We start from the raw sequence: 26,381 nt of genomic DNA on the forward strand, positions 1-26,381 counted from the left end.
ATCTCTACAAGGTAAGTCTACTCTGTCTCTGTCCATCTCACTCTAGCTAGTGTTGAGCAGTACAGATGTTCCATAGCTGGACCACCGGTGGTAAACTCCTTTATCTCTATAGGGCTGGTTTAGATACTAAGAAGTCTGTGTTAGTGTGATAAGATAATGATACTAGCTGCTCTAGTCAATCTGTATAGTTGAAGCATGACAGATTATGCAATAGAAATGTAAAAGCAATTTCCAATTGAGCCGAAATATGCAGCTTTTACCGTGAATGCAGTCTGCTAACTCGGGAACATTGCCTTTAAATTTCAATCACACTAAAACTTCAGCGATATGGATTAAATAGAGCCCCGGTTAGAAAGCAAGGAATATGGAGCTTGGTAAATTCTCCAGTTTTCGATTGAAGGCTGGTGCTAAATTGTCCTGGATCTAACATTTGTATTGTGGTTGTTAAGTAATACATATAAGAGAGTTCCACAAGTTACCAACATGTATTGAGAATTGATTCAGATAAGGCTGGCTATATTTGTTCTGCATGTCGACTTTCATTCATTGACAAATGTTGACATGATTTTGCAATTTAGCAATCACTCATCCTGTCCCTGTCTCTTCCAGATGTCTGTTTGGTGGCAGGTTCTGTTTCTCCAGTTTTTCCTTACCCTGAGCTGTGTGTACCCATGTTGTGCATCCCCTCCAGGCCTACTCAAGTCCTACTCATACTCCCTCAAATCCATCAGATGCACCCACACTCGGGTACAGCAGCTGCTCAGGAGATATGTGAGTTGACTCCTCTGCTAGCCTCTATTACTGGTGGCTAGTCTGCTAGAGATTCTGTATGCCCAGAGATAACAGCTATCCTCCCCTGCTACAGGCTGTTATCATAATGTATCTTCATTTGTCTTGCCAGAAGGAGGAGCAGTTGGATAACAAGCAGTTTGAGGACAGAAGTCTGGAGTGGCAGACCCTACCCTCTCTCTCCACAGACTTCTACCACTGGCTTCAGATGAAGGTTTGTGTGTGACCTGTACCACCTGTTAACCTGCTGTGGTTTAATGCTTAAAAAATGTACCATAGAATAGGAGATTGTGATATTGTGAATAATGTTATGATCTGGCCTGTACAGGACTGGGAGCGTCTGAGTGCTGCCTCTCTAGACCTGCACACCTTCTGGGCTCACCTGGACACGAAGAGAAGGGAGATGGAGAGGGAGGAGGTTGGACAGGGGGCAGCCCACAGGATGGGGAGCAGGGGCAAGCCTAAACCCAGCATACCTGAGAGAATACAGCACATTCTGACAGACCTGCGGGATCTCATGACAAAAGTCAACTTTCAGGTACAGACAATGTGCGCCCTATACATGAACGAAGTGTATACTTATTGTCTCTGCGCACTATATTAGGTGTTAATGTAGCTACCCACTATGGCTACTCAGTAGCTACTGTATATACACTGTGGAGAAATGTTATGAGCGCAGTCTGATAAACCTCTCTGTGGTCTTTACAGTTGAGATGTGTGAACAGCTCCAATGTGAGACCCACCTCTCCCCCAGCCCTGACCCGTGCAGTGAGCCCTCCCTCCAGCCACCAGGCCCCATCAAAGTCCCTGTGGACCAGCCGCCTGGAGGGCTACGTCATCCTCAGGGACCTGGAGCGCTACCTCACCAAGCTGGCCAGAGACTTCATCCTCCTGAAGACCAAACACAGAGGTCCTCCAGGTACCTAGCCCAGGGGCAGATAGACATGGTATGCATGGATTCATATTCATAATGCAAACTAGTACTGCACTAGCCTGTGACGGGTTGTGGTTAGAGTGGCTTTTAACTTATTTTGTGGACTAGGGACATTGTTGGATGTGAGAATTTACAAATTGTAGTATTATGAATTATAACACAACAGTATTTTATGTAGTCAATGCACACAGTTTATTTCAGCAGTAACAAGGCAGCTAATAACACCAATAATAATGATATTAGTATTATTCATTATGATGATAATAATCAGCGTTATTATAAGGTGATAATAATGATATATTTCATTCAGTATTACTATGACAGAAATACAGTACTGTGACTCAATATTGCCAAGTGATGTCAATACCTGCTGTTGTTATTTCAACTGCATTAATGATAGGGTTCAATTAATCAGTAAGGCCCGAGGGGGTATAGTATATGGCCCTATATACCAAGGATAAGGGCTGTTCTTAGGCATGACGCATCCCAGAGTGCCTGGATACAGCCCTTAGCTGTGGTATATTGCCCATATACCACAAACCCCAGAGGTGCCTTATTGCTATTATAAACTGGTTACCAACGTAATTATAACAGAAACAAGTAGTTTTGCGTCATACCCATGGTATATTGTCTGATATACTACGGCTTTTCCGACAATCAGCATCCAGGAGCCAAACTACCCGGTTTATAATTTCTATTATTCCCTAAGATCATGATTTCTCATTGTTGTGAGATGCTCGGTTGACTTTGTTAGACTGAAACCAGGTTTACGCATAGTGTTACTGTATGTCTTACAGCCTTACTCTACTCTGGGTTTCTCCCTGAGTTTCCTTCTTTTCTTTCTCTCTCTCGCTGACTCTAACAGCTGAGAGCTGGAAGAGTGTTGAGAAACACTACCCAACATCCCCTTTCTCAACAGTCCTCACTTCACTGTACTTTCCAAAGATGCCTTTTTGCCTATTTATTTACTTATTTATTACTTATTTATTTGTAAAATGGTGTTTATTTTTGTTATTATGGAAATCTAAATATATATATATATATATTTTTTTTTACATACAAGAGCAAATATATTGTAAAGGACTACAAAATAAAGATGAAGCATAAGATTGAAAATGTGTTGTTTCATTTAATACGAGTTTTGTTAATAAACAACAAAGTATTATGAATTCCGGCAAAACCTCTGAATCCATTTATATAAGATAATATGTAATTTAAATCAATAACTATCTAAATTAAGATTTATAAGTTCAATTGTGCTAACGGAGAAAATAATAATTATCTTGTAGTAGGCAGTGTATGGCTGTGGTCTCACATTTAATGGAGAAAAATAACTTCTGTGTGGCTATAATCTGATTGGCTAAAGCAGGAAATCATCCTGTGGAATGATTGGTTCTCTGTGGATTACAGCGAGGTCATCATCTTGGGTTGAGTTGAGGGGCCGTCTGCAAAACAAGTCAATTCACACGAGGCCATTGTTAGTCCCTAATGTGGATTATTGGTCAAAACTTCCAGTGAAAATATAGAGATGAAAGAGGTAGCTATCTTTAATACTCTACTGCTTTCCATTTGACAATCCCAGCTCACCTCGTCCTCCATCTAGAAGTCCTCACCCTCCCTTCCTCAAGCCCTACTGTCCTCATAATAATACGTTTCCTCCTCTCCCGTCTCCTGACTCACCACCAGCAGGTGTCCTTTCTTGCCTTTGGCTACCTTCAGCTCTGGTCCACTGGTGAAATCAATGACCCCCTCCTTCCCCCGAGCCAACGCAAACTTAATACTGCACACAGACAGGAGGAGAGGATCAGAGAGAGGAAAGGAGTGATGGCGGTGAGATGGGATGAGAGAGAGGAGGGAATAAAATAGAAAGGTGTCATTAGCACAAACAGCGGATGACAGTTGGAAAGGATTGGCAAAAATTCTCTGAAAAAGGTAATGAAGCTATCCAGTGTCCAGATGATCAGAGAAGCTCGACCATAGAGATCCTATTCTAATTCCTAATTCTATGAGCCAGACCCACCTGTCCTGGCTGATGTTGACCTTGTTCTTCTTGTCCGCCATGGTGGCCAGCTTGGTCACCACCTCGATCACATGATCACACTGGAGCACCACATCACTCTACAGGGCAGACAAGGGGTCAGAGGTTAGGTACTGTACTTTATGGCACCATGGCAGTAAGTCACCATGACAACTGCTCGATAGAATAACCAGAATGAGGTCATCCTGTTACCTTCTGCTTGTTATCCTCACTGGGCACGTGCAGAACCATGAACCCATCAGTCAGAGAACTCACAGAGATGCCTGGAAAGAGAGGAATGGCACCCTGTTATACACTGCAAACACACTACCACTACCTTATAAGCAATGTTACTAAAAACTCCTGAGGCCTAACCATTTAAGTTCAACCCCCCTGCCCCCTGCTCCAGGCCTGCCCTCACCCCTCACCCCTGGCCCACCAGCCCCGGTCCCTCAATCCCCTATGGCTCCCAGCAGAGACTCACTCCTCAGGGCCACATAGTCGATCCTCTGCTTCAGCTTGGCCTCAGCCACCAGCACGGCAAAGGAGGAGGTGAGGAGCAGCTGGCGCGGCCGCGCCTTGTAACCCCTCCTATCATACTTAGTCACCGCAACTCCATACTGTCACAGACAGAAGAAGAGGGGGATGGAGAGAGAAAGAAAGAAGAGTGACAGTGAGAGAGAGGGAGGGGTTGTCATTTTTTTTACATTTACATTTTAGTCATTTAGCAGACGCTCTTATCCAGAGCGACTTACAGTAGAGTGCATACATTTTATTACATTTTTTACATTTCATTACATTACATTTTTACATACTGAGACAAGGATATCCCTACCGGCCAAACCCTCCCTAACCCGGACGACGCTATGCCAATTGTGCGTCGCCCCACGGACCTCCCGGTTGCGGCCGGCTGCGACAGAGCCTGGGCGCGAACCCAGAGACTCTGGTGGCGCAGCTAGCACTGCGATGCAGTGCCCTAGACCACTGCGCCACCCGTCATAAAAACCAAAAGTTGTCAAAGTTTCTGTATCAATATAGATTCAAAGCAATATATGACTTTGTAGATACAGTACACAGGAAACAGCCAATTAGCAGGATTTAAGTACTCAACCAACAACAAGAGAGTGACAGAGGTGAGAAGGGTCATGGTAGACTCCAGTCCAAACTGACACAAACACTCAGGGGGATAGTATTACAACATCATGTTACTCACTTTCACTTTGTCATTGCCCAGAGTCTGTATCACTTTGAGGTTGAACTCCTCACTGTCTGTGTACAGGAAAGAGCATCTGTCAGTGGTGTGTTTGTCAGGTCTGTGAAGTTTTGAAGTCTGTGTACCACAGGAGGCTGCTGAGGGGAGGACGGCTCATAGTAAAGGCTGGAATGAAGTAAATGGAATGGTATCAAACACGTGTTTGATGTGCTGGATACCATTCCATTTATTCCGTTGCAACCATTACTATGAACCCATCCTCCCCAATTAAGGTGCAACCAGTCGCCTGAGGTGTGTACCAAGTGTGTCAGTGAGTGTGTGTGCCCTACCTAGTCTGGAGGCCACAAACAGCTTGGGGACACTCTGGGGATAGCTGTCCTTCTGGTCCTGGAAGATCTGACTGGCTACCACCTTCTGCTCCATCTATAGAGACACAGAAGAGATACATGTGGAGTTGGAGAAAGAGACAGGAGGAGAAAAGGGGAGAAGGAATGGAGTAGGGAGACAGAGAGAGTGAGAGAGAGTGTGTGTGTGTAAGAGAGAATAAAATTAATAAAGTGGACAGAAATATCCTTTCTATGTGTTCCCGTCAGGTGAGTGACAGTAACAGACAGTAGTCTACCTGTTTCTTCCACTCTGGCTGGATCCTCCTGCAGTAGGCCCGCATCATGTTCTGCATACACAGCCTGCACAGGTGCTTTGACGCCTACACAGACATAGGGACAGATACAAATAAAACATTGACACATTGTATGTACAACAGTCAGACGCATTGCACCATCACACCTTAGCTTATGCTACATTTCCTTCAGTGTGTGTGTGTGTGTGTGTGTGTGTGTGTGTGTGTGTGTGTGTGTGTGTGTGTGTGTGTGTGTGTGTGTGTGTGTGTGTACTGTGGGGCTGCAGTACCTCAGTGAGGCTAGGTGGGGGGACGGGCCAGCTCTTGTCCAGGACACTCTTGGGCGGGTTCCTAACCAGCGTCATCAGGAAAGAGAAACGCTGATGGTCCAGGAAGTACTCATTCTCTGGACAGCGCTCATAGTGGCGGTAGATGAAGCCCTTGATGAACTTGCGTATGATTTCAGCAGCGTGTCTGCGGCGCCTTGCCTTACGGCGGGATTTCATCCCTCTCCAGGCAGACTGGATCACTAGCACTATATAGAGAGAAAACAATCAGTCATATCCCAGAAACACCCCAACAAGCTACAACTGTGCAGAGCTCAGAAGAACAAACAAAATCATATTCTCGGCCTTACTTCATTCAGCAGAAAGTGGCTGCAGAGTAATTGCTTGAGGAAGCAGTAATTGAGAAGCAGGTAAGAGTGTGAGCTGTTTGATCCCTCACCTGCGTTTCTGATGCGGTGGTACTTGGCCCTCTCTCTGTAGCCCCTCCATGAGGTCTGTAGGGTGAGAGCTAGAACAGCACAGGAACAGAGGAGACAAAATGGTGGACCACAGAACAGACTATATCAATTACATCCTTATTACATTTGCTTAGTGTATTATACATCCTCATACTTCTGCCAAGGGCAGTTCACTGTTTTCTACTGCTACTCTGCTGTTAATCATGTTATTTTCTTCAACACATTAATTCTCCCCAAACTAAACAGCCTTGTCATCGTCCTCTCTGCTGTATAGTCTCACCGAGGGCGGGCCTCCTGGCCTCCAAGGCATCTTCAGTGGTGAACAGAGTCTTTGGGAAGCGGATGAAGATCTTGGTCCTGCAAAGATATAGGGAATTACACATCAACAACATACCGTCTCATGTTTCTCCTCATAACATGACTAAGGCAAATGGAAGTCCCCTTACTTTCTGTTCTCCCTCCCTCCCCCTCTCTCTCTGTGTGTACATACTTTCCCAGTTTGTATTCCTCTGGTTTATAGCCCAGGTGTTGGACCAGAGTGGCAACTCCATCAGCCAGTCTGCCCTGCCAGTTAGGCCACGTCCCGGGACACAGAGACTTGTACCTGTAGTTAAATAAATGTATGTGGTTAATATAGAAACTGTGGTTATAGAAACGTGTAAACAGTCACATAATACAGTGCATTCAGAAAGTATTCAGACCCCTTCCCTTTTTCCACATTGTGTTACGTTACAGCCTTATTTTAAAATTGATTTAAAAAACAATTTTCCTCATCAAACTACACACAATACCCCATAATGACAAAGCCAAAACAGTTTTTTTTAAACATTTTTGCAAATTTATAAAACCATAAAAACATTTAAAAAATATATTTACATAAGTATTCAGGCCCTTTGCCATGAGACTCGAAATTGAACTCAGGTGCATCCTGTTTCCATTGATCATCCTTGAGATGTTTCTCCAACTTGATTTATTGGGCATGATTTGGAAAGGCACACATCTGTCCATATAAGGTCCCACAGCTGACAGTGCATGTCAGAGCAAAAACCAATCCATGAGGTCGAATTAATTCCCGTAGAGCTCTGAGACAGGATTGTGTCGAGGCACAGATCTGGGGAAGGGTACCAAACATTTCCGCAGCATTGAAGGTCCCCAAGAACACAGTGACCTCCATCATTCTTAAATGGAAGAAGTTCGGAACCACAAGACTTCCTAGAGCTGGCCTCTCGGGCCAAACTGAGCAATCGGGGGAGAAGGGCCTTGGTCAGGCAGGTGACCAAGAACCCGATGGTCACTCTGACAGAGCTCCAGAGTTCCTCTGTGGAGATGGGAGAACCTTCCAGAAGGACAACCATCTCTGCAGCACTCCACCAATCAGGCCCTTTATGGTAGAGTGGCCAGACGGAAGCCACTCCTCGGGTAAAAGGCACATGACAGCCCGCTTGGAGTTTGCCAAAGGGCACCTAAAGGACTCTCAGACCATGACAACCAAGATTCTCTGGTCTGTTGAAACCAAGATTTAACTCTTTGGCCTGAATGCCAAGCATCACGCCTGGATTGACTACTTGACTACTTTCTTATACCATTCTCTCTGGCACCAAAAGTTAAAAAAGTGTTGATAGGGGACAGAATGCGGTCGGATCATCACATAATTGGCATATATATTTCTCTTACAGAATTTCCACGTGGGCGAGGATATTGGAAATTTAATCAAAGTCTACTAGATGATAAATTGTTTAGAACTAGGACAGAAGATTTTATAACTGACTTTTTCAGACATAACATAGGTACAGCAGATCCCCTTATTGTATGGGACACTTTTAAGTGTGCCTTTAGAGGCCATGCAATTCAGTACTCATCTATAAAACAAAGGGAATTTAGATCAAAAGAGTCCATATTAACAAAGGAAATTGAAGGACTAACAGTACAGTTAGATAGCAATAAAAACAGTACCATAGAGGCACAGAATAAGTTAGAGGAAAAACAAAAAGAAATGGAGGAACTTATTCAAGAAAGATCCAGTGTAATATATTATAAAAATAAAGCGAACTGGATGGAATATGGGGAAAAATGCACCAAATTCTTTTTCAATCTTCAATATAGAAATGCTACCAAAAAAAATGTATTAAAACTTGTTACAAATGATGGAGTCACGCATGATTCACCAAATGATATTTTGAAAGAGGAAGTAAAGTACTTTAAGAATATGTTTTCGTTTCAGGCTCCTCCATCTCCACTAACTGAAACTAATTGTATGGATTTTTTTCCTATTAATAATGTAAAATTAACATCTGTACAGAAAGACTCATGTGAAGGCCAAATTACAGAGGAGGAACTGCTTGATGCAATTGGGGCCTTTAAGGATGGGAAAACTCCAGGGCTGGATGGCATACCAGTGGAAGTATACAAAACTTTTTTTGATATACTCAAAGGACCATTATTAGCTTGTTTTAACCACTCCTATATAAATGGTAGATTATCAGACACGCAACAAGAAGGTCTGATATCGTTATTACTGAAACAGGACCCAAGTGGTATATATAAAGATCCAGTCCAATTAAAAAATTGGAGACCTCTTACACTTCAGTGTTGTGATGCAAAAATCCTAGCAAAATGCTTGGCGCATAGAATAAAAAAAGTTTTGTCAGATATTATTCATCCTAATCAGACAGGTTTTTTACATGGACGATACATTGGAGATAATATAAGGCAAGTACTGGAAACAATAGAACACTATGAAATATCGGGGACACCAGGTCTGGTTTTCATAGCTGATTTTGAAAAGGCTTTTGATAAAGTACGACTGGAGTTTATATATAAATGCCTAGAATATTTCAATTTTGGGGAATCTCTTATAAAATGGGTTAAAATTATGTATAGTAACCCTAGGTGTAAAATAGTAAATAATGGCTACATCTCAGAAAGTTTTAAACTATCTAGAGGAGTAAAACAAGGTTGTCCACTATCGGCATATCTATTTATTATTGCCATCGAAATGTTAGCTGTTAAAATTAGATCAAACATTAATATTAATGGATTAGAAATCCGTGGCTTAAAAACTAAGGTGTCATTGTACGCTGATGATTCATGTTTTCTTTTAAAACCACAACTAGAGTCTCTCCACGGCCTCATAGAGGATCTAGATACCTTTGCTATCCTCTCTGGATTAAAACCAAATTATGATAAATGTACCATATTACGTATTGGATCACTAAAAAATACACATTTTATATTGCCATGTAGTTTACCAATTAAATGGTCTGACGGAGATGTGGACATACTCGGTATAAAAATCCCAAAAGAAAGAAATGATCTCACTCCAATAAATTTTTATAGAAAGTTAGCAAAAATAGATAAGATCTTGCTACCATGGAAAGGAAAATACTTGTCTATTTGTGGAAAAATCACCCTGATTAACTCTTTAGTCATATCACAGTTTACCTATTTGCTTATGGTTTTGCCTACACCTAGTGACCTGCTTTTTAAATTATATGAACAAAAAATATTCCATTTTATTTGGAACGGCAAGCCAGATAAAATTAAAAGGGCCTATTTATATAACGAATATGAATTCGGAGGGCAGAAATTATTAAATATTAAAGCATTAGACCTCTCACTAAAGGCATCAGTCATACAAAAGTTATACTTAAATCCAAACTGGTTCTCTAGTAAATTGGTACGAATGTCTCATCCTATGTTCAAGAAGGGCCTTTTTCCCTTTATTCAGATTACACCTGCTCACTTTCGGTTGTTTGAAAAGGAAATAATCTCCAAAATATCCTTATTTTTTAAACAAGCCTTAGAAAGTTGGTTGCAATTTCAGTTTAATCCACCTGAAAGGACGGAACAAATAGTACAACAAATATTGTGGTTAAATTCAAATATAGTAATTGATAAAAAAACTGTATTTATCGAAGAAATGTTTAAAAAAGGTATAATTTTTGTGAATGATATCATAAATAGGACTGGTGGAGTTATGTCACACATGCAGCTAACACAGACATATGGAAATGTCTGCTCTACCCAAAATTACAACCAATTAATTGCAGCATTACCACAAAAATGGAAGAGGCAAGTAGAAGGGGAAAAAAGTAAGGAACTTGTATGTCGGCCCTGTATTAAAGAACATAAATGGTTAAAGAAAAGTGTGATAAATAAAAACATATACCAATTTCATTTAAGGACCAAAAAACTGACAGCTGTGCCATATAAATTGCAAAATAGTTGGGAAGAGATTTTCGATGTACCCATTCCATGGCACATGGTTTATGAATTGATACGCAAAACAACGCCGGATTCAAAACTTCGAATTTTTCAATTTAAATTACTGTACAAAATTCTTGCAACTAATAGAATGTTATATATATGGGGTATACAATCTTCCCAGCTCTGCAGATTCTGTTGTGAGGAGGCAGAGTCATTAGATCATTTATTTTGGTATTGTCCATATGTAGCTCGTTTTTGGTCACAGGTCCAGGAATGGCTGAAGAATTGCAACATTTGCCTAGAACTAACGCTACAGATAGCAATACTGGGGGATTTGAAAAGCCATAGTCAATCAATCAATAATATAATAATTATTTTAGCAAAAATGTTTATTTTTAATTTACAATCTGTAGAAGCTATGAGAATAGGAAGGTTCAAATCTTTTGTGAAGCATCACAGCACAGTTGAAAAATATATGGCAAATAAAAATCCGAAATGGATGATGTTGGAAGATAGATGGGAAGGGTTGAGTGGAACTGAAGGGTGGGACTAATAACAAGATAAACAATGTAGGGCATACGGGATCTGTGAAATGTGTATAGGTGCGGAGCTTTTGTGAAATAGCACAGTTACAAGTGGAAATAAAATTGGATGGACAACAGAAATAGAGGAAGGACTAAGAACAAACAAGAGAGAACTATTATAAAGTAGTCTGTGTCTGTAAAATAGGTATAAGATGTATAAATTGAAGGTAAAAGCAGAAGTGTTTATTAGTTTACTCCAATTGGGGGAGCGGTGGTAGGGTTGCGGGGAATAATAATAAAGGTATATTCTTTAAAAAAGTATGTATGTCTATATAGGTATGTGTATGTATATATGTATATATGTATGCATGCGTGTATGGATATATATATTTACCCAAAAAAATATGGGGGATTGGAAATGATGCAGACAATTACATTGGAAGCAACATTCTTTCCGCAATATTAAGCTGATCCACCCCAATAAAAAATAATAAAAAATAAAAATAAAAAAAGCATCACGCCTGGAGGAAACATGGCACCATCCTTATGGTGAAGCATGGTGGTGGCAGCATCATCATGCTGTTGGGATGTTTTTCAGCAGCAGGGACTGGGAGACTAGTCAAGATCGAGGGAAAGATGAACAAAGGAAAGTAGAGAGAGATCCTTGATGAAAACCTGCTCCAGAGTACTCAGGACCTCAGACTGGGGCGAAGGTTCACCTTCCAACAGGACAACGACCCTAAGCACACAGCCAAGACAATGCAGGAGTGGCTTCGGAACAAGTCTCCGAATGTCCTTGAGTGGCCCAGCCAGAGTCCGGACTTGAACCCAATTGAACATCTCTGGAGAGACCTGAAAATAGCTGTGCAGCGACGCTCCCCATCCAACCTGACAGAGCATGAGAGGAACTCCCCAAATACCAAGCTTGTAGCGTCATAACCAAGAAGACTCAAGCCTGTAATCGCTGCCAAAGGTGCTTCAACAAAGTACTGAGTAAAGGGTCTGAATACTTATGTAAATGTGATATTTCAGATATTTTTTGGGTATACATTTGCTAAAATGTCTAATATAATGTTTTTGCTTAATCATTATGGGGTACCGTGTGTAAATTGATGAGGATTTTTTATTTATTTTTTTACCCATTTTAGAATAAGGCTGTAACGTAACAAAATGTGGAAAAAGTCAAGGGGGTCTAAATACATTCAAAATGCACTGTATACAGACAAACATACCTCTGTAGGAAGGCTTCGTAGCGTCGGCGGTAGGCAAAGCCAGCTCTCCTGACTCTCAGGTTCTCCATCAGACCCAGATATTTGACCTGGTGTCTGACCAGAGCCTCATCAAACCTCCCTGTTGAGAAAGAATATTACATTGACTGATTGATTGATTGACTGATTGACTGATTGACTGATTTTACAGTGTATGATTACCTGACTGCTTGGCATCGTTGGGTTTGATACAGCGCACATAGGATGGCTCCTTGGACATCAGGATCTCTATCAGTTTGGCCAGGCTGTTCTTAAACTGAGTGGCAGCCTGCAGAGGGCAGCAGTGAGGTGCGATATCAAACTATTTGTATTTGTGTGCATGTTAGCTGACTAAACTCAACTTTCAGCACCCAAAGAAAAGCCTGCATTTACACATGACATTGTCCCGTGTAAATGTGTGCTATTCTTTGTTGTGTAAAATAATTATTTGGGTGCTGAAATCCAGTCCGCCCACTCTAGTCGCTGCTCAACTCCAATGTAAATCATGGAGTTGAGTTTAGTCGGCTGTGTGTGTATATCTGTGTGTGTGTATGTCTGTGTGCGCGTATCTCACCGTCTCTGGCCGTTTTTGGGTGGTCACTTCCTCTCTGTGGAAGCACTGACTCAGGATTTGGTTATCTGACTGGCATATGACCTGAACAGAGAAAGCACAACACAGAACCATATAAACACACCACACCACACCTATGGACACTATACTGTATATACCTACTGTAGTGTACACACATAAACAGTGTGAGGGAGTTCTGAGAGAGTTCATGAGTGTGGTGAGTGTGAGAGTGTGGTCTGTGTTCTCATTTCTCTATTGTTACTCCAGCCTCACCTCTTTCAGGTTTCTGTAGAGCAGGTCTGTGTTTTTGGCCAGAAACCCTGTGATGCAGAGGAACATAAAATAATACAGACCGTATGTGTGTGGTTGAAATCAGTGAATTATTTCTTGCAGTTATACCCCAAATATTTCTGTGACCAACTTTTTATTTAGTTTGTCATTTTTTCAGAAGGGGGGGTTACAGGTACAGGTATAGCATTCAAAGTCATATTCATTCAGATATATTCATATATTCAGTTATCATGACACTCGAAAGAAGAAAAAAACACATCAGAAATGAATATAAAGATAAAGAACAATATCAACAGTTTTGTAATATTTTGTATGCAAGGAAAATAAACAAAAAAGTCTCCCCCTCCCAACCCATTCCCCCCTCAGTCCCCATCCACCAGTCCACATATTCCCTCCTCACCCGGAAACCATGTTTCCCACCCCAGTTAATAAAAATAGCAGAGGTTAGATGGGGTCACCTTCCTTGCTACTTCTACTTATTCTGAACAGAGCAGAGCAGGTATAGCCTGTTATCGCTGTGGCTGAGGAATTGGCATATAGTATTTTAATCATATGAATGAAATTGGAGCCAAGTCCCATATGCTCCAAAACCGAACAAAGTTATGACCATTCTAGTCTATAAAACGTTTTTTTTTGCGTTGAGAGATAGAACTGCATTTGGTTTCTGATGAAGCATGTAGGTTATCTTGTTTTTTAACAAACTGGCTTTTGTCTGGATGTACCAATTTGGGTAAGTAAGTTTTGAGACAGGACGACAGAATTTTTGGAAAATAGTTTATCAAAGCTAGAGGGCAATAGTGAGCACACTGAATGGAGTCCGTACCTTTTTTTATAAAAGGAAAATTAGTGCTGTATTCACATCCCTTCCAAATGAACCGTTGTGAATGTTCAGTGCGTGCATAATGTTTATCAGTGCGTGCGCAATGTTTATCAGTGCGTGCGCAATGTTTATCAATGCTTGCGCAATGTTTATCAGTGCGTGCGCAATGTTTATCAGTGCGTGCGCAATGTTTATCAGTGCGTGCGCAATGTTTATCAATGCTTGCGCAATGTTTATCAGTGCGTGCGCAATGTTTATCAGTGGGTGCGCAATGTTTATCAGTGGGTGCGCATGTTTATCAGTGCTTGCGCAATGTTTATCAGTGCGTGCGCAATGTTTATCAGCAGCATGGGACCCAGCTTCTCCTACCCGAACACTTAATAGAAAAGACTGCTCATGAAGAAAGTACCCGAACACTTAATAGAAAAGACTGCTCATGAAGAAAGTACCCGAACACTTAATAGAAAAGACTGCTCATTAAGAAAGTTGGGTTGCCTGCTTTCACACCAGTTTCAAGTCCAGTGACCCGTACATTTTTGAGTGATTCCGTTTTCTCTTTTAAGAGTTTGATTATCCATTCCAACTTAGCTCGCGCTGTTTGCAGGTCATGAGTCGTACCTCTGTCGCATTGGCTGTCTTCTCCAGACTTTTCACTTTAGTTGAAAAGGTATCCACTTCAGCAGTGAGCACTGCCAATGATTCATTTACAGGTTTTAATTGTAAGTCGAGTGCAGAGGTAATTTCCACACAAACAATCTCTCGTATAGTAGCAGCCAGCTTTTTCTGTTGTCTGGTGTTGAAAACCGCCATGTTCCCACAGTTGAATTGTGGATGGACAAATTCTAGTTGCTGAAGTGAAATAGACCTGCTAGTTATTTCTTGTCACACAATGAATGTCCCACACCTTTATATGATGTTTAGTATTGACAAGTTATAGGAAATAAGTCAGTTAATTTATAGTCATTTGCAAAAGAAAGCCACGATAAAGGCGATGCGTTTCAATGCATGCCACCGGAACTGGTTCCTCTGACACGGAACCAGTAGTTCTACTATTGACTGATTGATTAGCTAGCTCACCATTGACAGTGTAGTTGACCTCTCCAGCATAATGAATCAGTCTGAACTCCTCCCTGCCCACCGCCTTGCGTGTCTTCCCATTCGCCAATTTGTGACTGACAGACATAGAGACAATTCATATCTTAGATACAGAGTCACAAATATACACACAAATACATTTTGGGGTGATGGTGCAAATACACAAACAAAATATGACATGTGTGTGTGTGTGTGTAAGAGAAAGATTGGACTCACGTGACAAAATGAGCATGGCCTCCCAAAGTGTCCTCGAGCTTCTCCAGGAAGGAGATATCACTGGGCTCCCCTGGTCTCAAACACTCCTCATCCTACAACACATTTCACATTTATACATTAACATTCAAATAGAGAGAGGGAGAGGACAGAGGGAGAGAGATACTAGAGAGAGGAGAAAGACTACTAAACTGAAGTGAATGCCAGTCATTCTCACCAGGATGGAGATGAAGCCTTTGTGTTTCTCCTCCACCAGGTCACAGATTATCTTGTTGTCAAAGTACTTCACCGGCTCCCACTGAAATACACAGTTGCATTTAATGAACTACAACCTCATCACTAGTATATCTCTATTCTTGTTTTGTCTTTTTCTCTGAGTACACAGACTCACAGTGATGCCCTCTGCTTCGTATTCCTCCTGCTCAGACTTGAGGGTGAGCTTGATGAACAGCTGCTGCAGCTTCTCATTGCAGTAGTTGATGCAGAACTGCTCAAAACTACAGGGAGATGGTTAGGATTAGAAAGATGGCACAAAACAACTGTGCTACAATATGTTTATTAGGCTGCCTAATTCAGATCTTTGTTTCACTAATTGGTCTTTTGACCAATCAGATCTGATGTGAAAAGATCTGATGTGATTGGTCAAAAGACCAATATTAGAGGAAATAATATCAGAATTGGGTTGACTGTACAAACAAATGGCACACACACACACACACACACACACACACACACACACACACACACACACACACACACACACATCACACATCACACACACATCACACACACATCACACACACACACACACACACACACACACAGTAAGTTGACAGCTAGAATCTTTTCAGGTACCTATTGTGTTGGAAGACCTCAAAGCCGTAGATATCCAGCAGTCCTATGACTGATGACGAGCCCTTACTGCTGTTGTACACTTCATCCTGTAAATAGAACACAATCCACTCAGTTTTGGAGGTAGCAAGCAGCATTACGGTAGCTGGCAAAGAGAGAGAGCAATAACTAAGAGTAAATAATAAGTGAATCATGATTGATGTGTGTGAGAGACCTTGAAAGCCAGAGACTGGTTGATCTTCGCCACCAGCCAGGTGAAGGCACGGCCGTACACTGCTTTGGCCAAGGCATCACGGGCTGCCACAGCCTGCTCAAAACTCAACGGGCTTATCATCTGGAACATACACACACATAAGTACGCAGTACACACATATACGTACACACACATTGAAATAAAATACTTTCATGTTATTTCTGGGCTCAGCTGTACTATATCAGTACCCTCTCTTTTAAACAAATTAATCAAAATATTCATGCCATACACATCAGTGGCATACTGTATTACTTCTTGGTAAGTGGGATATTAGATTATATAAAATATATATAAAACTATATTAAAATTATATTTGCAGGCTACAGGCATAGTTTTGTATGAAGTGAAACATCCCACCAGACACTCACCTCTTCCCCTTTGGCAGTGAGTTTCTTATGAGTGAGAGCCTCTCTCAGCGCTGGTCCATCCACACCCAACAGCTGCAGAACAAGCAAGAAAAAATCAACATCTGCCTTTAAAATGGAGAATTAGGGAATGTGTCAGTCTGTAGGACTGGGTAGAGTTCATGTTAGAAGTTCTAACCTTGGACAGATATGTGAGCTGTGGCTCAGTGGTGATCTGGGTTTCTCCATCCTCCCCTTCTCCAAACTGAGTGTTCCCAAGATGAAGGACACTTGCGATTATATTCAACAGATCCTAGCAGGGAGAGAGAAGAGACACATTTAAACCATGACATTCTCACTGTTTTCAGAGTGAAACTTTGGGTGGGTATTTGCAGTGATATACAGTATGTACACCAGTGGAGGCTGGTGGGAGGAGCTATAGGAGAACGGGCTCATTGTAATAGCTGGGTGTGAACAATTGGAACAGAGTCAAACATGAGGTTTCCATATGTTTGATATTGTTCCATTCATTCCATTATAATGAGCCCGTTCTTCCATAGCTTCCCCCACCAGCCTCCTCTGATGTACACTAAAGTGTTTCTGACCTCCACCTCCTCTTCATGGAAGCCGATGACGGTCAGGGCTTTTCTCACTGTTTTCCAGTCATTCTTGTCATTGATGGAGCTCACCCTGGGACAGCAACCCTGCGAGGTACAGGACATCACTGTTCAAATCACTGCGCGCACACACACACACACACACACACACACACACACACACACACACACACACACACACACACACACACACACACACACACACACACACATACACACACACACATACACACACACACACATACACACATACACACATACACACCTTGACCAGGTAGTGGTATTTCTGAGCGTTTCTCTCCAGGCCCAGCTTGCTGAGCTGGTCTTGTTCTCCTCCCTCCAGCAGCTGGTAGAAGATATGGAAGTTCCTCTCTCCGTGGTTCTGGTGCACCACACGAGACTTCTCCAGTAGGTAGTTGAGGATGTGGCCTCCTATTGGCGCCCCCTAGGGGAGGTCAGGGACAGGGACAGTCAAGGTACTGTTGAGTGTGGTCCTACTAGAGCTTCTTTAGCTGCATCATGTTTTAGATTCATATGCTGTATGGTAAGCCATGAATGTCACATTTATTAGTCATGCACAATCTTTTGATGGAATGGCGTGCTGTAGAGATAGTATGGCATGAGTGTCAGCGATGGTAGACCTATGTGTGGGAAATCCCTCAATCCAGGAGCTAAAGGAAGGGAAAACAGGCTTACCCTGAAGTCAAACTGGACATCCATGTATTTTCCAAAGCGGCTGGAATTGTCATTTCGCAATGTTTTGGCATTACCAAAGGCCTGCAGAGAGAGACAGGAAAAGAGAGAGAGAGAGGAAGTGAGTGTGGGAAACAACAAAGATAAGATCAAACACAGCTGAGAGAGAGGAAACATTAACAGTACAGTAATAGCATCTTCACAGCAGCACCTATCTATTGTTATGGCTTTGTCAGAGATTGGTTCAAAATATGCAATGGATCAACATGCTTTCCCTCATCCACTAATAGAGTTACTTCTTTGAAGGAACATAATTTTGTAGTGGGCCATTCATTTATCTCATTAATGTTACACCAGTCTCAGTAACCCTGCTATAAATGTCCTTCCTCCTCCAGAGCCTATAGAGGTGCTCATAGGAAGAGATCCTGGGAAGGGGATCTTGGGAGGGGGCGGGGTGTGTACCTCCAGAACAGGGTTGGACTGCAGCAGCCGGTCCCGGATCGTACTCATGTGGTCAGTGACAGGGCAGGTAGTGGCGTAGTACTGGAGGATCTTCTTGGAGGCCTCGGTCTTCCCTGCTCCGCTCTCCCCAGAGATCAGGATACACTGGTCCCTCCTCTCAGTCCGCATGGCTCGGTACGTGTTGTCTGACACCGCATAGCTACAGGATAGAGAAACAGAGGGGTGGGATACAAACATGATGTCAGCTAGTGATTGGGCTCATACTGGTGTATTCACATACAGTGGACCACCATCTGATAGTAAACATAGACTACATACTGTAAATGTAATGTTCCAGAGCACATTCACATATACACACACTCATTCTAGTCCTGCTGGGTCAGAGAAAGGTTAACCTCTATGGGATCGGTGTCCTCCCCACGGGACGGTTAAGCTAACGTAGGCTAATGTGATTTGCATGAGGTTGGAAGTAACAAAAACATTTCTGAGGACATAGAAATATCTGAAATGGGCAGAAAGCTTACATTTTTGTTAAATCTAACTACATTGTCCAATTTACAGTAGCTATTATAGTGAAAGAATACCATGCTATTGTTTGAGGAGAGTGCACAGCTATGAACTCGAAAATGTATTAATAAACCAATTAGGCACATTTGGGCAGTCTTGATAGAACATTTTGAACAGAATTGCAATGGTTCATTGAATCAGTCTAAAACTTTGCACATACACTGCTGCCATCTAGTGGCCAAAATCTAAATTGTGGCTAATCAGGGGTCAGAAGGTGACTTACATGTGGGGTGATATCTCGTAGAAGCTGACCCCTCGGTAGCGCTCCATGTGCGCCTTGGAGTAGATCTCCAGGTCCTTGTATGGGTTCACTGATACCAACACTGACCCTATGTAGGTCTGACAGGGAGACAAGACCCGCACACTACAGTCACCAACCACTCTAATACAAAACCCACAAAAACACTGATATAAAAAAAATCAACCAATAGCAAACATTATGTTAAAGCTACAGATGTAGGATCTTCATTTCAGCCGGAAAACTATCCTGCGGCAACAGGAAATGTGAATTATTCTGTGGATTAGAATTATTGGACATTTCTTGTAGCGTACAAGGCAAATCAAGTCAAAACAATTTAAGTGGAAAATACAAACTTTAGAAGCCTTTTTAAACCTCGAATACACTACAGGTTTGCATTCCTGCCGAGCGGGAAAATTCTCAGCAACAAAAGAGTGATCCAATTGAGATCCTACATCTGTATGCAGAGCCATTTTTATGATAAGATTTCCATATAGCCTATATTATATGATTCTTTACATAGATGAGTTTCTCTCCAAAGCGCCGGCGCAGGTTCTCAATGAAGGCCGCCTCGCTAGTGTAGTTCTCCAACAGCACAAAGTCCTGCACCCCCACCCTGTCCCGGGCTGTCAGAGTACTCTCCATAACTCTATGAACTCTGCCCTCACCTCCCACCTCCTATAGAGAGAGAGAGAGAGAAAGGGAGGGGGATAGAAGGGGGAGACATCATTGCCTGCCGCTCTTTCCCAGATACATACAATAATATAATAATAATATAATAATAATAATAAATGCAATTTAGCAGATGCTTTTATCCAAATTGAAACCCACCACTATGCACTTCAACTACACCTGAAAAATTGTTCTTTATTTATTTTTATCCAATTTTCTCCCCAATTTTGTGACATCCAATTGGTAGTTACGAACTTGTCTCATTGCTGCAACCCAACGGGATCAGGAGAGGCGAAGACCGAGATATGCATCCTCCAAAACATGATCCGTCAAGACGAGCTGCTTCTTAACACACTCTCTTAAAGGTGCAATATGCAGAAATCGCTCCGCCATTTCCTGGTTGCTAAAATTCGAATAGTTTGCCTAATTTCAGTGTATGTGACAAAACAAGCATTCAGAGTGTAAAGAATCATTGTACCATCTAAACCGCTGTGAAATATATTTTCAATAACCAAGAATATTGTATTTTCAGCTGTTTGAAGCTGGTGTACACAACCAAAAGTAAAAGACGCAAAAACGAGACTTAAGCATGGGAAGCATAGAAATAGAGCACATAGAACAGATCTACCGCTTCTTAGACTTGCGTTCAATGAGAATGGCATATCTCTAACTCGCATTTCTATGTGAATTTTGTCAGATTTGGTGACATATTGCAGCTTTAACCCAGAAGTCAGCCGAACCAATGTGTCGGAGAAACCACCGTCCGACTGACGACCGAGGTCAGCTTGCAGGCGCCCGGCCTGCCACAAGGAGTTATTAGAGAGAGATGAGCCAAGGAAAGAACTGCCGACAAAACCCTCCCCTAACCCGGATGGTGCTGGCCAATTGTGCACCGCCTTTTGGGGCTCCCGGTCACAGACGGCTGAGATCGAATTCCAGGCTGTAGTGGCGCCTCAAGCATTAAACTGCTGCCCACTCAGGAGGCCGACCTGAAATAATTTGATAGGTATAAGCAATATGTAAAAATCCTCACCTTGCCCTTTTGATAGGCTAGGAGGAATTCCTCATATCGCGTACACCTATCCATACCTCTTAGATCTACACAAGTGCATGGAGGGTAGGGCAGAGGGTCGAGTTGGGATTGGGCGTATACTGACAACACCACAGCACTGCAAATAAACACCTCCACAAGAGGCTTGTCAGGAACAACCATATCAACCAGAGGAAAGCACACAGAGGACGTTCAGACATGCAGAACATAAATCAAACAATGAAGCCATTTCAATAATCCTTAATATAAACAGTGTCTCTAAGATCCTCTATTGTGTGATTGTGAGATAGCGTATTTGGATGTATATACAGTAAATACAGGCTTTAGCGCCAGTCAGGTTCTGACCAATGCTGCTAAAGAGGTGTGTGTACATGTAAACCCTGGTATTCTGATGACAAACAGAGCACAGACAGGGAAATAATATCCAGAGAAGTTCACCGACATGTTAATCCGAAAATATCAGAAGAGAACAGACACAAAAAATATACCTACCGTGAATTGGTGTGTGCATTATCCAGTTATGACTACTATTATCCACCAGTACAGAACAGAAATGTCTAGGCTACATCCTGCATTCCAGTACCATTCTACTACAACCAATCACCCTCTAGTCTGTTTGATCACTCACTGTATCAGGTGTAATCATTTGAAGTGCGTAAGCAAGCCCCCTAACACACACACCAAGACACACTGGGAGAGGAACAATGGGGCCAGGGGCTTTGGGAACATACAGTCCTCTCAGGGGTGTCGTTAGGGGTTGGTTAATGTCACTAACTGGTCGTTATCTCTGAACGCTTAATGGTGGAAAATCCTTGAAACAACACAAGGACAACAGTGGAGTGAAGCCAAGAACTATGAGCAGGGGAAAGCCAGGAGACACTTCCACTCTGCACTCCTACCCAGCCCCCCTCTACCTCAGAGTATTGTTCTTGCAGGTGGCCTTCCTGCAGAAAGTAAAACACACAGAGGAATCCCCTCACACACACACACACACACACACACACACACACACACACACACACACACACACACACACACACACACACACACACACACACACACACACACACACACACACACACACACACACACACACACACACACACACACACACGTATAGTGATTTTCCCGAAGGCATTTTAGAGTCAGGCTTAGGGTCAGGTCTTCAAGGATCTCCACTGAATGTGTCTTTTGTGTGTTTGGCTGTTTGTGTGTTTCTCTAAAATGCTGCCTCATCCTCTACGGGATCGGTCCCCCCCACCACGGGACGGTTAAGCTAACGTAGGCTAATGTGATTAGCATGAGGTTGGAAGTAAAAAGAACATTTCTGAGGACATAGAAATATCTGAAATGGACAGAAAGCTTACATTTTTGTTAAATCTATCTACATTGTCCAATTTACAGTAGCTATTACAGTGAAAGAATACGATGCTATTGTTTGAGGAGAGTGCACAGCTATGAACTCGAAAATGTATTAATAAACCAATTAGGCATATTTAGGCAGTCTTGATAGAACATTTTGAACAGAAATGCAATGGGTCATTGAATCAGTCTAAAACTTTGCACATACACTGCTGCCATCTAGTGGCCAAAATCTAAATTGTGGCTAACCTGGAATAGTACGTTATGGCCTTTCTCTTGCATTTCAAAGATGATGGGACAATTTTTTTTTACAGATCTAAATGTGTTATATTCTCCTACATTAATTTCACATTTCCACAAACTTCAAAGTGTTCCCTTTCAAATGGCATCAAGAATATGCATATCATTGCTTCCGGTCCTGAGCTACAGGCAGTTAGAGTTGGGTACGTCATTTTAGGCGAAAACTGAAAAAAAGGGTCTGATCCTTAAGAGGTTGGGTTGTGAGTGGACTCTCAAGTAGTGTAGGCCTAGTTACTGTGGCCCCGTGAACAGGGTCCTGTGGCCCTTAGAAGAGATGAGTGTTCTATATAATATAAGAAAAGCACAAGCCTCTGTGTAGAGTATCCATCGGCCCTGTGGGTAATGAAGTTTGATGGACCTTTGAGGATGTACAGTTGAAGTCGGAAGTTTACATACACTTAGGTTGGAGTCATTAAAACTCGTTTTTCAACCACTCCACAAATTTCTTGTTAACAAACTATAGTTTTGGCAAGTCGGTTAGGACATCTACTTTGTGCAGGACACAAGTCATTTTTCCAACAATTGTTTACAGACAGATTATTTCACTTATAATTCACTGTATCACAATTCCAGTGGGTCAGAAGTTTACATACACTAAGTTGACTGGGCCTTTAAACAGCTTGGAAAATTCCCGAAAATGACGCCATGGTTTTAGAAGCGTCTGATAGGCTAATTGACATCATTTGAGTCAATTGGAGGTGTACCTGTGGATGTATTTCAAGGCCTACCTTCAAACTCAGCCAAGACCTCAGAAAAAAATTGTAGATCTCCACAAGTCTGGTTCATCCTTGGGAGCAATTTCCAAACACCTGAAGGTACCACGTTCATCTGTACAAACAATAGTACGCAAATATAAACACCATGGGACCACACAGCCGTCATACCGCTCAGGAAGGAGACGCATTCTGTCTCCTAGAGATGAACGTACTTTGGTGCGAAAAGTGCAAATCATTCCCAGAACAAGAGCAAAGGTTCTTGTGAAAATTCTGTAGGAAACAAGTACAAAAGTATCTATATCCACAGTAAAACGAGTCCCTATATCGACATAACCTGAAAGGCCGCTCAGCAAGGAAGAAGCCACTGCTCCAAAACCACCATAAAAAAGCCAGACTACGGTTTGCAACTGCACATGGGGACAAAGATCGTACTTTTTGGAGAAATGTCCTCTGGTCTAATGAAACAAAAATTGTTTGGCCATAATGACCATCGTTATGTTTGGAGGAAAAAGGGGGAGGCTTGCAAGCCAAAGAACACCATCCCAACCGTGAAGCACGGGGGTGGCAACATCATATTGTGGGGGTGCTTTGCTGCAGGAGGGACTGGCGCACTTCACAAAATAGATGGCCACATGAGGAAGGAAAATTATGTGGATATATTGAAGCAACATCTCAAGACATCAGTCAGGAAGTTAAAGCTTGGTCACAAATGGGTCTTCCAAATGGACAATGACCCTAAGCACACCTCCAAAGTTGTGGCAAAATGGCTTAAGGACAACAAAGTCAAGGTATTGGAGTGGCCATCACAAAGCCCTGACCTCAATCCCATAGAATATTTGTGGGCAGAACTGAAAAAGCGTGTGCGAGCAAGGAGGCCTACAAAACCTGACTCATTTACACCAGCTCTGTCAGGAGGAAATGGGCCAAAATTCACCCAACTTATTGTGGGAAGCTTGTGGAAGGCTACCCAAAACGTTTGACCCAAGTTAAACAATTTGAAGGCAATGCTACCAAATACTATTTTAAACTCAGTTTTTCTATGTAAACTTCTGACCCACTGGGAATGTGATGAAAGAAATAAAAGCTGAAATAAATCATTCTCTCTACTATTATTCTGACATTTCACATTCTTAAAATAAAGTCGTAATCCTAATTGACCTAAGACGGGGAATTTTTACTAGGATTAAATGTCAGGAATTGTGAAAAACTGAGTTTAAATGTATTTGGCTAAGGTGTATGTAAACGTCTGACTTCAACTGTAGATGTTGTAGTCGTTGGTGTTGTAGTTTTGTGTGTTGCAATCCTATGGAGCAGTGAGTGCTGTGAGTGGAGTAGTCTTGAAAAGCAGTGAGGATTGTGGAAGTTGTAGTCCAATAGAGCGGTGAGGGCTGTTGTTGCTGCAATACTGTGCTATGTAGGGTGCGTTCGTATAACTGATGAATTTACGAACGCTCAACACCCATTGAATATGGCCGGTATCATTAAACGTTGGCAAAAAAGCGTAATTAAACTGTTGCCAGCAGTACAGTTACAGTCACAAACCCTCTGGATAACATGAAAACAGCCTAAATAGCTCTGCTAGGGCAAATAAAATGGACAAAGTGAGTTCTGTCATTTATGTCTGGAAGTAGCTAGCCAGTTAGCTAACTTCAGCCAGTTAACTTGGGTGCTTGACTGCCGCTGTGAGGTCAGAACGCTCGGATCAACCCTACTCCTTGGCCAGAGCTTCCAGTGTGTGCTCTGAACGCTCAGAGCGCGAAACACTCTGAATTTACGAACGGACAATCTGAAAACGCTCTGAATTTACGAACGCCCAGAGCACACTCTGAGGGCGCTCTGGCACTCCAGCGAGAATTTATGAACGCACCCGTAGTAGTGAGGGATGTGAGTGTTTTAGTCTTATGGAGTAGAGAGTCTTGTGGGTGTTGTAGTCCTATTTTGATTTGATTTATTAGTATCCACATTAGCCGACGCCAACGGCGACAGCTAGTCTTACTGGTCCGACACATAATGAGAAATGCATTAGACAGAATACTTCATAATTAACATACATTTAAAAACATTAACATGTAGTATGTGTGTGTGTGTGCATCTATCAGTTACACATACTGTACATGTCAGTACATACACACAACAAGTAGGTGAGGGTTGAGGGTTATGTAGTCCTATGGAGCCAAGAGGGTTGTGAGTGGTGCATCTATGAGAGGCAGCAGGGAGGCTTCAGCGGGACTTGGCTCTGGGCCCCTTAAGTCAGCAGCGCTGGGCTGATTCCCCTCAGTCTCTTCCTTATAAGGTGCCCCTCTGCTCCGTCCCCAGACATACCTACTATGGGTGGACACACACCAGCTCCACAGCTGTCTCTCCAGCATGGATGTGGTAGCACTGGACAGAGTGGAAAAATACCAGCCACCAGCTACAGTATATCCCAGGAGAGCCTAGTGCCAGTCCCAGGCAATGACTCATAGTAATGGTGGGAGAACTATAGTCCAAATGTTTGTTTCACAATCCTTGTGGGGACCAAAAAATGGATTCCCATTCAAAATCTCATTTTCCCTAACCCTAACTCTTCTTGAACTGCACTGTTGGTTAAGGGCTTGTAAGTAAGCACTTCACGGTAAAGTCTACACTTGTTGTATTCGGCGCATGTGACAAATAAAGTTTGATTTGATCTCTAGCATTAACTTTTAAGCCTATTTAATTGTTTTATTTTATTTAACCTTTATTTAACTAGGCAAGTCAGTTAAGAACAAATTCTTATTTACAATGACGGCCTACACCGGCCAAACCCAGATGACACTGGGCCAATTGTGCGCCGCCCTATGGGACTCCCAATCACGTCCGGTTTTGATACAGCCTGGACTCGAACCAGGGTGTCTGTAGTGATGCCTCTAGCACTGAGATGCAGTGCCTTCGACCGCTGCGCCACTCGGGAGCCCCAACCTAACCCTTATTCTAAACCTAACCCTAAAA

General features: G+C 42.4%; 2 protein-coding genes across 3 annotated transcripts in view; one reads left to right on the plus strand and one right to left on the minus strand.

Annotated features, from left to right (window-relative positions):
* Nucleotides 1-561: 561 nt before the first annotated feature.
* LOC120056694 lies at nt 562-1,716 on the plus strand. The gene is made up of 4 exons (XM_039004901.1): nt 562-771; nt 902-1,003; nt 1,118-1,327; nt 1,498-1,716. The coding sequence occupies exons 1-4, from the start codon at nt 562-564 to the stop codon at nt 1,714-1,716; spliced, it is 741 nt and encodes a 246-aa protein (XP_038860829.1).
* Nucleotides 1,717-1,897: 181 nt separating this feature from the next.
* The window catches only part of LOC120057149 (unconventional myosin-Ic-like), a 44,401-nt gene continuing 19,917 nt past the window's right edge, over nt 1,898-26,381 (minus strand). For both annotated transcript variants that reach the window (XM_039005609.1, XM_039005608.1), the window contains exons 2-31: nt 19,830-19,988; nt 19,296-19,411; nt 18,506-18,704; nt 18,047-18,127; nt 17,616-17,795; nt 17,339-17,437; nt 16,933-17,046; nt 16,758-16,829; nt 16,351-16,470; nt 16,140-16,225; nt 15,676-15,781; nt 15,502-15,582; nt 15,288-15,379; nt 15,054-15,148; nt 13,139-13,185; nt 12,869-12,949; nt 12,478-12,583; nt 12,280-12,397; nt 6,808-6,921; nt 6,598-6,674; nt 6,299-6,367; nt 5,863-6,107; nt 5,576-5,659; nt 5,283-5,376; nt 4,954-5,009; nt 4,225-4,360; nt 3,954-4,024; nt 3,744-3,841; nt 3,404-3,503; nt 1,898-3,168 (exon numbers count right to left, since the gene is read on the minus strand). In XM_039005609.1, the coding sequence (XP_038861537.1) occupies nt 3,142-3,168; nt 3,404-3,503; nt 3,744-3,841; nt 3,954-4,024; nt 4,225-4,360; nt 4,954-5,009; nt 5,283-5,376; nt 5,576-5,659; nt 5,863-6,107; nt 6,299-6,367; nt 6,598-6,674; nt 6,808-6,921; nt 12,280-12,397; nt 12,478-12,583; nt 12,869-12,949; nt 13,139-13,185; nt 15,054-15,148; nt 15,288-15,379; nt 15,502-15,582; nt 15,676-15,781; nt 16,140-16,225; nt 16,351-16,470; nt 16,758-16,829; nt 16,933-17,046; nt 17,339-17,437; nt 17,616-17,795; nt 18,047-18,127; nt 18,506-18,704; nt 19,296-19,411; nt 19,830-19,955 (3,090 nt within the window). In that variant the 5' untranslated portion in view covers nt 19,956-19,988 and the 3' untranslated portion in view covers nt 1,898-3,141. The remainder of the gene's footprint in view (nt 3,169-3,403; nt 3,504-3,743; nt 3,842-3,953; nt 4,025-4,224; nt 4,361-4,953; nt 5,010-5,282; nt 5,377-5,575; nt 5,660-5,862; nt 6,108-6,298; nt 6,368-6,597; nt 6,675-6,807; nt 6,922-12,279; nt 12,398-12,477; nt 12,584-12,868; nt 12,950-13,138; nt 13,186-15,053; nt 15,149-15,287; nt 15,380-15,501; nt 15,583-15,675; nt 15,782-16,139; nt 16,226-16,350; nt 16,471-16,757; nt 16,830-16,932; nt 17,047-17,338; nt 17,438-17,615; nt 17,796-18,046; nt 18,128-18,505; nt 18,705-19,295; nt 19,412-19,829; nt 19,989-26,381) is intronic.

The sequence above is a fragment of the Salvelinus namaycush genome, chromosome 12 (assembly GCF_016432855.1).
Source record: "Salvelinus namaycush isolate Seneca chromosome 12, SaNama_1.0, whole genome shotgun sequence".
NCBI classification, from domain to species: Eukaryota; Metazoa; Chordata; class Actinopteri; order Salmoniformes; family Salmonidae; genus Salvelinus; species Salvelinus namaycush.